Source organism: Hypanus sabinus, chromosome 2 (genome assembly GCF_030144855.1).
Source record: "Hypanus sabinus isolate sHypSab1 chromosome 2, sHypSab1.hap1, whole genome shotgun sequence".
Classification (NCBI taxonomy): Eukaryota; Metazoa; Chordata; class Chondrichthyes; order Myliobatiformes; family Dasyatidae; genus Hypanus; species Hypanus sabinus.
The window spans coordinates 63,309,349-63,324,985 of NC_082707.1; the positions used below are offsets into that span (position 1 = coordinate 63,309,349).

Genomic DNA, 15,637 nt, shown 5'->3' on the forward strand with positions numbered 1-15,637 from the left:
CCAGGGATCTGAAAGAGGTGGCTGAAGAGACTGTGAAGGCATTATTTAAGTTCTGTCACGATTCTGGTACGATTTCAGAGGACTGGAAAATTGCAAATGTCTCTCCACTGTTTAAGAAGGGATGGAGGCAGAAGAAAGGAAATTGTCGGCCAGTTAGCCTGACTTCAGTGGTTGGGAAGATCAATAATGAAGCATGAGGTGTCAGAGTACTTGGAGGCACATGATCAAATAGGCCAAAGTCAGCTTGGTTTTCTCAAGGGCAAAATTTTCCTGTTAAATCTGTTGAAATTCTTTGCGGAAATAACAGGTAGGACAGACCATCAGTGAATTTTCTTGATTTGGGTTTTCAGAAGGCCTTTAGCATGAAGCTGCTAAACAAGATAGAACCCATGGTACTAAAGGAAAGATACATGGAGGCCCTCTGTTGATCAAGGTTGACCATGGATGTTGCATCCTAGCTGTCCATGCAAGCCATTACACAAGCCAGGGCAGTACAATATGGAGAGCAAGCTGTGTCAATGCAGCTGGCTCCCCCTGTCCGTGCAACAAATTAATCCAAAGGATCGACTGTCAGACACTGAGCAACACACGCACAATGCTGCAGGAACTCAGCAGGCCAGGCAGCATCTATGAAAAAAGTTCAGTCCACGATTCAGGTTAGGATTCAATACGTTGATACAGTTTGGCACCAGTGGCATCACACGAGTTGCCACTCATCGTTGAACTCAATATAGGACCACTTAGGGACTGCAGCTCCAATTTTTCCTCAGGGTTTACTCCCGAAGCATTTGATGGTGCTGGGCCTGTATTCATTGAAGTTTAGAAGAATGGGGGGGGGGGGGGCGAGGAATCTTATTGAATATTGAAACACCTATAGCTAGAGTGGACGTGGAGAGGATGATTCTTAGAGTGGGGGAGTCTAGGGCGAGAGGACAAAGCCTCTGAGTACAAGAATGTCCCTTTAGAACAGAGATAGTCATAGAAAAGTACAGCACAAAGGCAGCCTTTTGGCCCATTCAATCCATGCAAAACCATTTAAACTGCTTAGTTTCATCAACCTGCATATGACTATAGCCCGCCACACCCCTGCTATCCATGTGCCTATCCAAACCTCGTAAACATCAAAATCGAGCTTGCATGCACCACTTGTGATAGCAGCTCGTTCCACACTCTCACAGCCCTCTGAGTGAAGAAGATTCCCCTCATGAATCCCTTAAACTTACCACCTTTCACTCTTAACCCATGTGCTTTAGTTCTAGTCCCACCCACCCTCAGTGGATAAAACCTACTTGCATTTACCCTATCTATACCCTTTATAATTTTATATACCTCCGTCAAATCTTCCTCAGTCTTCTACATTCCAAGGAATAAAGTTCCAACCTCTTCAATCTTTCCTTTAACCCAGGTCTTCCAATCCCAGCAACATCCTTGTAAATTTTCTCTGTACACTTTCAACCTGATTTGCATCTTTCCTGTGGATAGATGAACAGAACTGCACACAACATTTAAAATTAGGCCTCACCAACATCTCATACAAGTTCAACGTAACATCCCATCTCAAAATTGTAAATAATTTTGATTTATGAAGGCTGAAGGCTTTTATTGCAACCCAGTCTACCTGGGACTCCATTTCTAGTGAGTTATGGACCTGTATTCTCAGATCTCTTTGTTCTACCGCACTCATCAGTGCCCTCCAATTCACAGTATAAGACCTACTCTAGTTTAATGAAGACCACATTATGAGCACCAAATTGCAGCTCACTAAATTGAAAAGTTTGACTCTTAACAGTCTCCTTAGCTCAGTCTATTAGGAATGGATAGACTTAATTGTAGCACTTGAAAGGGATCTGGAAAGGGGAAAATTTTGCTGAGTAGTGGAGAGAAAAGAAAAATGGAGCTGGGTGGATGGCTTTGGCAAAGAGACAGTAGGGAGTCACCTTGCTGGATGCCTTCCTTCTGTCTCGTAACTATTTTATGATTCTGCAACAACAATAGCCAGCATTGTGATGCCTACACCACATTGGTGAATATTTTAAAAAAAGGCTGCCACTTTGCTGACTTACAATAAATCTTGTTGCCCAAAGTACACAGCCCTTTGTAAAGTAGAACTGCAGGATACTACTGCAACCCCTTGGCTTAGGCTACGTCCACACTTGACTGGATAAATACATAACCAAAGCTTTTTCTCTTTGTTTTTGACCCTCTGTCCACACTGAAACCGTGTTTTCCTCCCTTGAAAATGGAGATTTTCAGAAACGCTCTCCAGAATGAATAAATCTGAAAACGCCTAATATCCGGCGTAGTGTGCATGGGGTAACCGGCTATTTTTAAATCCACTGTCATGACGTGCCTGAACAAATGGTGGCAGCAGCGGGGCATTTCATTGTTTTCTTGAATGCAACCTCCAACACCACAACCATATCTGACGATAGATGTATAACAGTCTAATGTAACATTGTGTGGAAATACAAGACAACACTGATGAAGACATGTTTTATACATTTATCAAAGTGCTTTATTAATGTATTGCTTGTGCAAACATTCAATAGATGCAATTGTCACTTTTGCCCAGTAACTCATTTTATTGCACATGTTAAATACAGCAAAATAATACATAAAGGCTTGGGAAAAGTAAAGGCAAACAGATGAGGTAACAGCAAATTTCACTTTTGCCCAGTAACAAGCCTTATTGCATTTAGTTGTAGCTGTCGTCCCTTTCATCGGTGAAGAGACTATGGCTGTAGGAAATGTTTCTGGACAAACGCGCACCAAGTCTTTCGTTTCCTTGTCGCTTGTTTTCTGTAGATGTGTCCTGTGCATGTCTAGTAGGAGGAGATTCGCCCAAATCAGATTCAGATTCAGTTTATTGTCATTTAGAAACCACAACTGCAATGCAGTTAAAAAATGAAACAACGTTCCTCCAGAATGATATCACAAAAGCAAATGACAAAACAGACTACACTAGAAAATCCACATAACGTTTGGCAATCCCCAATCCAGAGTCTGGAGAGGCTGCTGCGTATTAATATTGCGCTACCGTCTAGCACATTTCCCGGAAAGGAGCTCCAAATCCACCAGACAAACAAGACCAAAACTAAAGCTACAAGACCTGAACAAAACCACATAGTTACAACAGTGCAAACAATAGCATAATTGATTAAAAAAAACAGACTATGGGCACAGTAAAAATAGTCCAAAGGACTATAAGTTCAAAAGAAATCACCGCATAGTTTCCACAAGTCCCCAGGGTCCTGACAAACTCGCCATCCCACGCCGGCGGCAGAAGGGAATACCCCCACTATGGACTTCCACGGTGCTGTCCGACTCAGCCTCACAGACACAGCACACAACAAAAGCGACCTGACTGCAGTGGACTCCGAGTCCGTCGAACCTCTGAGCCAATGACCATCCGCTCCGGCACAGCTTCTCTGAGCACCACCCTCTGCCGAACGTATTAAGACGGCCCCGCCAACGGCCATTGGCAATGCAACCCCGAGGACTAGGGGCCTGTTCTTCCCAGCAGAGTCCCGGACCTCACAGTGGCAGCAGCAGCAACGAAGAAGGTCTTCCTGGAGATTTCCCGATGTTCCTCCGTGCTCCCACGTCCGTTTTCAATTGATTATGATTGCACACGGCACCCCGCTTCACAAATAACAGATAATCAGCTCTGGAGTGGCCACTGCAAGCTGCACCACGCCGCCATCTTGGAGATATCTGTTTTAATGTGGACAGCAGTATTTTAAAAAAAACACCTAGTGTGGACGCCTGTCATTTCTTTGTGAAACCAGCATTTTCAAAATTATCCTGTCTAGTGTGGATGTAGCCTTAGTCATGTCTCAGTTTCTGATAATCATTAAGCGATGTGACCATCCTGATTTACCTAAAGAACCTGCATCACAATAAGCATTTTGACACGCGTAGATGTTTTTAAAAATATCTATGTAAAACATAATCATTGTTATTGTAAGAATTTTACTGAACTTCTTTTATGCACTTATGATGTAACTACTACAACCACATATTCAAAGAACATTTATTTTAAAATATATATATATGATACACCTTGAGATATGTCTACCTACTGGCAGTCACAAAATAAGAAGGACCAAGAACCCAATTATAAAAAAGAAAGACCAAGATCACTGCGCAGAGAAAGAGAAAAATATGATCGTGCAAACAATAGAAGCAAATGACCACATTCTGAACCAGATTGACTGCTTAGATCTGTTCCCCAGTGCAGCCAGAGTAGGCCCAAGCCTTGGTCTCAGCACCACAGCAACCAGAGCAGTTCGCCACTGAGAGATGAACGAACATCACACAAGATCAGCCCAACCTTCACCTCCGGTCCCACACTCGGGCATTCAAGTTGATCTGCACCAGTGTTTAAATTGTCCAAGCACCAGGTAGTGCTTTGCTCGAGGACCTGGACCCCGGTATAGCAATACACTTGGCCACCTCCATCTCGATCTCTTCAAATCGGCTTGGCATTTAGAACGATCCAGCCTCTCACCAGGGTTAGGTGGCTGGGCATCGAAACTTTTCCACGTCCACTCTGTTCCAAATTGTCCACTCCAACTCCAGTTCCGACAGTGATACCAACTCCGTCTGCGGCCCATCTTGAACATGTTGTACTTTGGCTTTGCAGTGCACCCTCATGGCCCATCCTTCGAATCAGCTTCACCTCCACTTCCTTCTTCAACGTTTGTGATAATTTACCATAATTTTCTTCAGAAGAGGTGTTATTAGTAATGTTTTTAGTTGAACATCTTGCCTTTCCACCTACCATTAAGTTGTTGCATACCTTCAGTAGCACCATCTTAAACTGAAAGTTCTGGCAATGGTAATTTTTGCTCATTCAGTGGTAACCCATGAGCTACCAACCTCTGTGGGTGGTGAGAATATTTTTTCTATTTTTAAAAAAGTGTTTATTTAGTTGGGATGGGATGAGGAACAAGAGTTAACCAACAATTACCTGAAGTACATCTTTCTCCGTTAATTTATTGGTAGCATCCAGTAGATAATTTCTGTATCATATTGAATCAAGCATAGTGGTGGAGAGGCATGTAACTACAGGAAGTAGAGGCTCCATAAACATTCCCTTCCCTTCAGTTAGAGTACCAGGGGTTCCCAACCATTTTTATGCCATGGGGAGCAATACCATTAAGCAAGACATCAGTGGACCCCAGGCTGGGAACCCTTGCGTAGGCCATAATGTTTCCAAGTGCTTTAATGAGAAATTGATTGAATGGCTCTATTTGGCAACCAACTATGCAGCAAAGTTGAGAATAGATGTTTTGCAAGTACTATGTTCCTCCGGTGAGTTTCAAGGTGAAGCAGAATTAAAGTCAATTTGCATACCTAATTAACAAAGATGGTTGTGGTTCTCACAGGCCAGTTACCACAGTCCTGGGATATCACTGCAGGAAACTTACATCACCCAGCTGATTCCCCTGCTGCTCATTCAGCTTCAGATCAACTTAAGGCCATGCACGCGGGCATTTGTTCACTCTTGTATGTTCTTCACCTCTGGTCTTATTTCCAATCCTTCTTCAGGAGTTTGTGCCGGCTGCTCCAAGATCTGAATGACATTCAGACTTGGGCTGGCAGATAGTAGGGTAATGTTTATGCTATAAAAAGTCAGCTAGTGCCACCTTTAGTGAGAGTAAGCTGTGCTCTCTGCTTTCAACCTTGAACAGTAGAAGCTGTGTTTCATCCTTGTTAATGTCCCAGTGTAATTAATGACTAGAGGTTGGACTGTATCACCACCTCAGCAATAAATTTAATTTTTATTTAGAAACATAGCACAACAGGTCTAACAAGCCACGTCACGCAGCAATCTATCGATTTAACCCTAGCCTAATCACAGGACACTTTACAATGACTAATCAACCTACAAACTGGTGCGTCTTTGGACTGTGGGAGGAAACTGGAGCACCCAGAGGAAACCAACATGATGACAGAAATGAGCGTACAAACTCCTTACAGATGGCATCGGAATTGAACTACGATTTCCGGAATGCCATGAGCTGTATAGCACCATGCGCTACCATGGCGCCATAATACAACATAGTGGCAAATGTAGTGCAGAAGCATGATAATCTCCAAGGTGTTGCTCAAACTTGACCCCCTCAGAGCCTTTCTGGTTACTGGCAAAGCTTAAAGAGGATTGTGATGGAACATCGCACAGTTGAAACATAGTTTAATCTGATTTGGCTTTACTTTTGGCTATTGTATATGACAGCTTTTATTTTGTTTTGTTGCCAACAGTATGACATGTTAAGTGCTGATTCTTAATGAAGCACTAGAGGACTGATTCTTACCGATGCATACTATATCACTGTGGAGCCTCATCTATCACTGTGCACATGGGGGAATCAGGACATGCTGCCAATAATTTTGGGCCTGTTTGCACACGCAAAGTCATCCCTTTTTTAGATTTTTTTACAATGTAATTTTTAACATTTTCACCATTCTTGATGAAGGACATATGTTAGTTTTTTTCCCCCCCCAAATGTGTATAGTTTAGTAGTCTGACATAATTCTGGCTTCAAACATGTTTGTCTAACTTTTCAACCCTTCATAAACTTGAGGTCGTCCAAAAATCTGCTCTTCATTTTTAAACATCACCAGGTCTCCCACACTCACCACCAGTGCTTACTGATCTACATTGTTTCTGTTATATCTGTGCTTTGATTGCAAAAGACTCAATTTTATATTTAAATTCCTAGCTCCTCTATCTCTAGGCTGTCCCAGTACGATGTATTTCTACCAGTCCTAATTCCTTCTGCCATGCTAGATGGCTGTTGCTTCAGCTACCAAGGCTCCAAACTCCACATTTACAAATTTCCTGTTTTAGATACACTGTTACACATATTGATATGGCCAAATTTCTTCTTTGCCTTTCTAAACCTTTTCCCTATGTTAACTTCTGGCTGAGAAACTCTGTAGCAACCGTGTGTATTTCCTAGCATTGGTCCTCCTGTTTTGGCATGCTGCCAATGTTCGTTAGCTTTCTGTGTAACACATTGGGATGATATTCTTCCATCTTGGTAGGTTATATAAACAGTGATTAATGTTAATTTGGAAAGGAATCAAAAGTGCTCATCATTTGGGCTATGCTTCGGACCCCTCTGTAAGCTATAATTTAACTGACCTGTGAACCATTTGCTATTCTGAAAAAAATCAGAGAAAGTTTTGCTGATCTAGACTACTACTATGAATAATACAGGGTGATTGAGGAAGTCCATGCAGTTGATGCCACGTATTTTTAGTTAACTCTATAGTCACTCCCTTCCGCTGATCTTATCTGCCCTGTTTTATGTACCCTATTCAATGTACCAGGACTCATTGTAATACAATGACAATTGTAATTCAAGTACAGAATCTCCGATTTTAAAACTCTATATTTTAATTTACCATTTTAACACTTCCTGCTTATTTTTATTCCTTTTTATCTCTCTTTGTTTACTTCAATCATCATTCAACCTTCAATGCCTCCAAACTCTACTCCTGTTCCCCTCTCCTATCTGGCACATGCTGCCTTTCATCTTTCACCCTCTTCACTCCACCAGTTACTGAAGATTCATTCTTGCAATTCCCCTTCTCCCATTTAAACTGGCCATTTTGCCTCTCAATCCTCAGACGTGATGCAGGGGTTTGCCCTAAAACATCAATAATTCCCTTCCTCACAAAGATGGTGTTAAACCCACGAAGTTCCTCCGGCAGTTTATTTGTAGCATTGAGGGATTAGTAGACTGGTTCATATGCTGTACAGTAGCACTTTCAAATTACTAGGATCTTATTAGCAAAGCAGTCATGGGCTTTACAATAATGCCAAATTATTTGAATTAATAAATAATGAGCATTTGGAGCATAGCATAAGGTGCACAAAATCACAATTGCATTTTGCATGTTATCAAGGGAGGATTGTGGTTTGCAGTTATTGTTGAGAAGCAGTGAAATGCATGCAAATTCAATTTGTCATTTACATCGCCTGATGCTGTGTCATTATTAAAGATAAATTATTGTAATTTAACCTTGAAAAATTTTGAATAGCTACATGTTTTCATATGCCAGTGTTTCCTCAAGATTAAACTATTATTTTTTCTGCCGATTTCTGCAATTGCTTTTGTAAATGACACCAATTTGTTGCTGTTTACTTTGGCTGTTAGTTAAATGGAGTCACATATTCAGTCTCATTTGCAGTCACACTTGCTGATTCTTTAGTAAATTAACCTACCCAACAGCAATTTGCTGAATTGATACTGCATATTAAATACTGATATTGGTTACTGATCACAAGTTTTAGTTGGAAGATTGAAGTGGTTAGGGCTATATGAGAGTGCATGAAGGGGAGTTAAAATTGGGGCAGTGCAGTCAATTTGCATTTTCACAGACTTGGAGCTGCAAGCTTGAAAAGTTTGCATGCTTTGTCTTCTTTGAGAATGCAGTGTACTAACATGGTACTTTCCTGAGGGTCTTTAACATAAACCTGTAAAATTTGTCTCTCTTTCCTGTTGAGTGTTTCCAACATTAATCATAAGACTTTCAATTTGCTGTTGTCTTTGCTTCTTAGTTTCTTTCTGGTATTACTTCAGTTTTGAAAGTAAACCCACAACTGTTTCACTGTTTGCTGAAGACCAGCAGATGTGTATTGAACACTAAATCCAAACTGTAACCACACAGGCCATAACCGACCTATAAATGTTTTTTTTAAATTTTCTTTCAGTGAAGAGAAAGCTTCTCTAAGGGACACAAAAGGTAATTTCATTATTTTACTAATATTTTAAATTTATGTACTCTGTTTGCTGGAGCCTTGTAAGGCTGCAGTGGGTTGAGACCTTGCATGATATGTCACTGTACAAATCAGAAGCAGTATTTTTCATGAAAACTATTCTTCTGTCACATGCTTAAAAAAGATGGCAGCAATCTCCTTTTTGGTACGAATCCTTATCTTGCAGAGTGTTCATTGTTGAATACATGGAATCTATTATTTTTGTGGTATATTTTGTAAACTTCATGATAGCATGTGAAGAAATATAATCTGTGATACTGTTGAAATTGGCACCTTGGATGACCAATGTAAAATTGTACCTTGCTGCATGGCTTATAGTTCATCTAGATTAGGGGTTCCCAACCTGGAGTCCATGGACCCCTCAGTTAATGATAGAGGTGCATGAGTAACAAAAAGTTGGGAAGCCCTGACCTAAATCCTGGCCCACATTTGATGTTGAGCAATGAAAACTAAGCTGTAGTTCATTTGGTTTGTTGTTTCACTTAACAATTGTTGAAGTATTTTCTGGGGAAGCGGTTCAGGTACACCCATATAAATTAGATTTTGATGTTCCCAACATTTAACTGAAGAAAACGGAGGCTAATTTAAGACTGGATGGTAAATTAGTAGTTTGGCAGCACTATGCTTGTGGAATAGTCTCAACGTGGGCGGGGAGAGAGAGAGAGAGAGAGAGAGAGAGAGAGAGCTGTGAATCATATCACTGGAATGCATTTGGATTCTGGCTCCATGTCCATGGATGCCGTTGCCCAAAGGCAGCGTGAGAAAGTCATGGATTGAAGGTCAGTTAATGTAACTTGATAGTTGTCAAGTACGGTGATGATGTCAATAGACGGGGAACAGGACAATTAGTGATGTGAGAATGAGAAATAAAGACACATTCAGAGCATGAAGCGTCAAGTCATGAATATATGCACTATGTAATTAAGTACCAAGATAGGTTGCAAATACACATCAGTGTATGAGGACCAAAAGTAAATAATTAGTTTTTCTTGAAGGGGTTGGTAAAATCAGACATTGTTCAAATGAACAAGAATCAAACCAAACAAGTCCTATTTCAAGAAGCTGGACATTAGAAGAAAGTCATGGTAACAAGTGCATCAGCTGTGTCAAAGGCTGCAGAGAGGTCAATGAGACAGGTAATGCACTACTGCTGCAGAAATTTGATTATGATAATTTGAGTGCTTTGGAAAAGAAGGGGAGGTTGAAGAGGATAGGACTGAGGTTCCATGAAAGGAACAGGAAGTGAAGACAATAGACAAAACAAGCTTGTGCCTGCTGAGCAGTAGGAAGGTGTAAGCTAGCGGTCACCAACCTTTGTAAGCCCAAGATCCCCTACCTCGGCCTTAGTGAAAGGCAAGATCGACCTACTAAATCGGTCAGTCACACGCATGCGCACCGGGCGGAAAAGACCGGAGGTAAAACCCCGCAACCCGGAAGTAGAAATGATGTATGAGCAGTCACCACCCTTTTTTGAACCGCGGACCGGCCAACGGGGTTGGGGGGGTGGGGGTCGATGTTAATCACGACTGGAATACGGCAATACTCAGAACAAGTTCCTTATGTCCAGTCTATTCCGCAATTTAGCTTTCATGGCTCTCAGCACTTAGCTTCTGTCACGCTTGCTCACGTTTTTTTCCCGCTGTAAAAACTCAGTGGGTTTGTCTTTAAGTGCTGGGTGCTTGGACTCAAGGTGCCGAAGCAGTTTTGAAGGCTTCATTGCCTCATTAGACAGCCTTCGGACCCGAACTCCAGCCTCCCGCCCGCCGCCAGACGCCTTGGCCAGGTGCGGCTGGTCACGGGTGGGCTGAGAGGACAAGGTCAGGGCCGGGGCCACGCAGTCGCAGTCTGGAGAGAGTGACTGTCTGAATGAGGAGTGCGACAGGGCATGTGCCCGCCCCCCCCCCCCTGTAGGATCTATTGACCGGCAAAAGTTTGGCTCAAGGGATGACTTTCAATAGATCGCAGTGAGGTAGCTGCTCTGCTACTTACAAAACGCTGAGACCGAATTAGGTTGTCTGCGAATATTTTAGCACCGGGTTCCCCACGAATATTCGGTGTGCTAAACAGGTTTAGAGGCGGTGCCCATCTGTCCGCGCTCCAGGCCAGCAGCAACGGCACTTCCTGCCGGCCGAACAGTGATCCCTGGCGCAAGTGTATCCCTGCGTTTAGGTGACCGATGACCTCGTGTGCATTCAAGTTCAACAGTGGGCGTGACAGGGAATGCGGAAAGGTGGAGCTGACTCATATCGTTAAATATCGCCAAATGATATTGTTTCCAGTGGTTGGGGACCACTGAAGTACACTGTGTAGTGCGTGGCGGGGGAGCGACACACATGCACGTTGGACAGAAAGAACGCAACTAAAACCCCGCAACCCAGAAGCAATCTCTCAACAGTATTTGTGTATTTATTTTTCACTTCTTTTGGGATCTACTGGGAAAGTCTCAAAGATCGACCAGTCGATTGTGATCAACGGGTTGGTGACCGCTAGTGTAAGCTGAGGTTTAGAGCTTGCAAAGTTGTTTCGTTTCGGGAGTGCAATACAAGCAGTTGTGCATATATTGAAGCATTGCTGCTTATTACAAAGAAGCCTACAAACTCTGAACTTTCAAGTTTGCCTGTGACAGTGGAGAATACTTGCCTAGTTTAGGGTGATGGTTGGTAATGAAGAAGATAGGAAGTATTAGACTGGGAATAGTAATGCCTTTACAGGTGGTAAGGAATCAAATGCAGATTTAAGGGATTGCAGGTACAGATTCTGGAGTCAGGAAAGAAAAGATGTGTATGTTTAGATTTAATTCAAGTAAGATGCTGCTTAAAGAGAATATTAAGTGAGCTAAGAGGGCTGAAATAACGAGATATGGTTAGAAGAGCAATTTAGATGATGGAGGAGACAGATCAAGATGTGTTCTGTGGCTATATTAACTTCGGTAGAAGATTTCAGGAAGGAACAAGATTTACCATTATCACTAGATTTCACAGAGTCAGTTCCAGTAATAATCAATCATCACTGTAAAGTCATGGTGAACAATCACCTTGTTTGAGAGCGAGCAAGCATTTTGAAAGGTCCACTGGCAAAGTTCAAGGTGACAGAGGTGGGTGGTGAGACTAGGACTGACAAAGATCAGTGAAGTTTCTTGAGGATCAGAAGGAGTTATTTATGGAATCATTTGAGCTGTTGCTTACAGGAGGTAGGATTATATTAGGTAATATTCCAAAAATAATTGCACTGAGCAATCAGCGTTACTTTACAAACTGATGTTTGTCCCAGCTAGCGGGGAGAGCATGCAATTTGCTTCTGATGGTTCATAGCCTCATTTGCGGTTATGTGCTGGGGACCATACGGTGCCTATCATTGCATTTTCTGCTAGCTGCTTTTGCTGTATCACCTACCAATGTTGCTTTCTGTTCATTACACAGAAGAAAATCCAGATGCCGTTGACCACTCAGAGTCAGGTCAGTAGTGTTCTTTTCTCACACTCTTTCAGTCTTCAGATGAATACTATCTCTTCTTATTCATTCAACATAGAGGTACAAATTCCAGTGCAACAAATGAGACGTGTGAGGTGGTCATCCCAGCGAGTTGCTAAGGACGTTGGCCTTGCTGTGAATTTCAAAAGCAACTGGGATGTTAGAATCATGTGGCCATAAAGTTGACATTAACATAAACCCACCATGCACTCCTCTAGATACTTATTAAAGGTTGTCAGAATACCTGTCTCTACCACTCTCTCGAAGAGTACATTCCAAAATGCAAACAGCTCTGGATAAAAAGAAATCCTTCGACAGGTCCTCGCTAAACTTCTTATCCTCAAGCTATTCCCTCGGGCTTTAGATATATCTGCTATAGGATAAGTTTGCCTGCTATCTCTCTATGCTGCTCATCATTGTAAATGATATGTTGGGAGAGGAGGGACCGGGTAGATGTCAGCTGATTTGGGCCACAGATTAGACTAATGGACATAGTAAGTGGTCTGGGAGGATATGAGGAAAGGGGTGTGTTCAAGAAGCTTTTGGGGACTATATCTTACTCTGTATATTGTGTGCATTCAAATAGGTAACACCTTTAATCCTGTATTCATCACTTTTTTCAATTTGTCCCCCTGTTACACTGCAGCTCATTCCACTGTCTGCAATTTTCCCTATCATCCACCTGTTCTTCCTGACAGTCTCATTACATACTGCCTCTGCTTGTATGCCAACTGCCCATCCTCAGCCCTATCACTGTTTCAGGTACAAATTCCAGTGCAACAAATGAGACGTGTGAGGTGGTCATCCCAGCGAGTTGCTAAGGACGTTAGTTTAAAATTAGTTTAAACCGGCCCCAACAGTCCGAGCAAACCTGCCCAAAAGGTTTTTGGTCCCCTCAGAATCAGATGTAGCTCATCCCTATTGTACAGATCACACATTCCCCAGAAGAGATCCTGAAACCTTGGCCCCTGTCACACATTTATCTGCCAAATGTCCCTGATCTTACCCTCATGTGTGGCACAGACAGCAATCCAGAAATTACTACCCTGGAGGTCCGGCTTTTCAGCTTTCTACATAACTCCCTATATTCTCTCCTCAGGATCTCCTCCCTTTTCCAACCTAAGTCATTGGTGCCAATAAGTACAAAGACCTCTGGCTGCTCACCCTCTCCCTTTAGAATGCCCTGGACCCGATCTGAGACATCCCTGATCCTGGCAGCTGCAAAGAAAACCCAGATAGTGTCTCTATCGCATTCAAAAAATCCTGTGTTTACTCTAAATATGGAATCCCCACTTAGTGCTGCAGCCCTCTCCCCTACTTTCCTCCTGAGCCATAACGCCAGAGACCTAGACCTTGTGGTTACCCCCAGTAGGTCTTCCCCACCCCCTACAGTATCCAAAGTGGTATAGTTATTGAGGGGAACAGCCACAGGGCTGGCTGCCCATTTCCTTTCCCTCCCCTAACAGTTACCCAGGTACTTGCCTCCTACTTCCCTGTAGCTCCTATCTATCACCTCCTCGGTTTCTCATCTGAGTTGAAGGTCAAGCTGCAGCTCAGTGCACCTGGTGCAGATGTGGTTATCTGGCAGGAATAATCTTCCTATTTATGGCTATTCCCACAGAACTTTCTTACTATAGCAACAGCATAGCTCTGTTGTAATTCCTGGTTGATATTAAGAGAGATCTCCTACTTTTCTATGTAATTAAACTACAAAATTAAATCCTCCTAACAATTGGCCTTTTATATTGGTTGACAGAAGCACACCCCGCTACTTTTATTCAAATAGCATTTCATTCAGCATTTTGTGTGCTTGAGCAGAAAAGAAGTTTAATGGCTTCCCTATTTTCTATTCACAGGGTCTGATGATGATAGCTCTGCAGGATCTGAAAAGACAGACTCTGGTAAGTTGAAGCATTTTCATTGCTTCACGTACTTATCAACACTCAGGGTATTGAACATTCTGGTACGCAAAATAAAATATTTTTATGATATAATAAGTGATTAATATTTGTTTCATGACACATATCAGATAAAAGTGCATATTAAGTTGAAACGTTTGCTTTGTTCTATATAGTAGTTATACTTATCAACATTCAGGTTATTGAGTAGCGATAGTTCACATATAAAGCAGGATGCATTTATTTCAGTATAAAGATCTGATTAGATAACATTAAAATAGACTAGTCTTTAACGTTTGTTTTATAATACTAACAGAACTTCAATAGACTTTAGCATAACAACCAACTGTTTCTAAGTATGACTGGAATTAGTTATCTATGTTAGCTTTATCCAAGCCACAAAAGATTTAAGTAATTATTAAAATGTTGCTAGGTTTCAATTTGAAGACATGCTTATTTTGACTTTAATGTTACATTTTATCATAATACTTTTTTTTCATATTCACCTAAAATGTCAATAAATTTGAATGAAAATATGAAGATTCAGACATATCTGAAGCAGATACAGGTAACTATGCATTGTTCAATAATTTGATGTATTACTTTTATGGATAAAAATATTTAAAAACTATTAATATTTAATTACACTGGAATGTATTGCTTTTTATTCTCATCCATCTCTTTTTGATTTACTGAATATTCTATGTATGGATTGTGCAATTTTAGCATTAACAATGAAGTAACTAATTACTGAATGATTACATAATTAGTGATTGTTTTAATGAAGGGACAATAATAAAGGGTGCATTAAAAGTACAGATTCTTTTTAAGTGTAGTTACCATTGAAACAGGAATTCTGGCAGTTGGTTTGTACACAGCAAACTCCTCCATGACCACCTGGATTAATCTCTGGATCTTTACGTCACCCTTCTTTGTTGTACAATGACTATCTGCAGCTATAGTATCAGCCTTTCAAGGTTGTATGGATTACACGAAGCATCTTCAGCCCTCTTTGGAGCTGTGATGCAGTGTAATGCAAGTGTATGTTTTTCATGTTAGCCACTCTGCTGTGCTGGGTTTCTAGATATCTTTTGTAAGCTCTTAAATATCTTTCAGTAACTGGTATGTTGCCAGTTTTACATGAAAACACAAAATAAATTGCTGTTGTTCGGTTGTAGATTAGTTAGAGCTGCCAGATAAAGTTTCGAGAACTGCTGTAAGCTGACTGAATGTTGATAAATACAAGAGATTCTGCAAATGCTGGAAATCCAGAACAAAACACACAAAATGATGGAGGTACTCAGCAACTACGGTCACCTCTCAGCTTCTCACATCAGTACTACGACCCACCCTACTGCCCCTTCTATTCATCATCCCCCTCATCCAGAGTCACCTATCATCTGCCAGCTCATCTCATCCCCTCTCCCCGCTCTTTTATTCTGGCTTCTGCCCTCTTTCTCTCCAGTACTGTTGAA

At 41.6% G+C, this 15,637-nt stretch overlaps 1 protein-coding gene across 5 annotated transcripts in view; it reads left to right on the forward strand.

The window, feature by feature from the left end:
- si:dkeyp-97b10.3 (NACHT, LRR and PYD domains-containing protein 1b allele 5) overlaps window positions 1–15,637 on the forward strand; it is a 68,645-nt gene that overhangs the window by 9,257 nt on the left and 43,751 nt on the right. For all 5 annotated transcript variants that reach the window (XM_059947198.1, XM_059947205.1, XM_059947214.1 and 2 more), the window contains exons 2-5: window positions 8,729–8,760; window positions 12,214–12,249; window positions 14,121–14,165; window positions 14,704–14,730. In XM_059947198.1, the coding sequence (XP_059803181.1) occupies window positions 8,729–8,760; window positions 12,214–12,249; window positions 14,121–14,165; window positions 14,704–14,730 (140 nt within the window). The remainder of the gene's footprint in view (window positions 1–8,728; window positions 8,761–12,213; window positions 12,250–14,120; window positions 14,166–14,703; window positions 14,731–15,637) is intronic.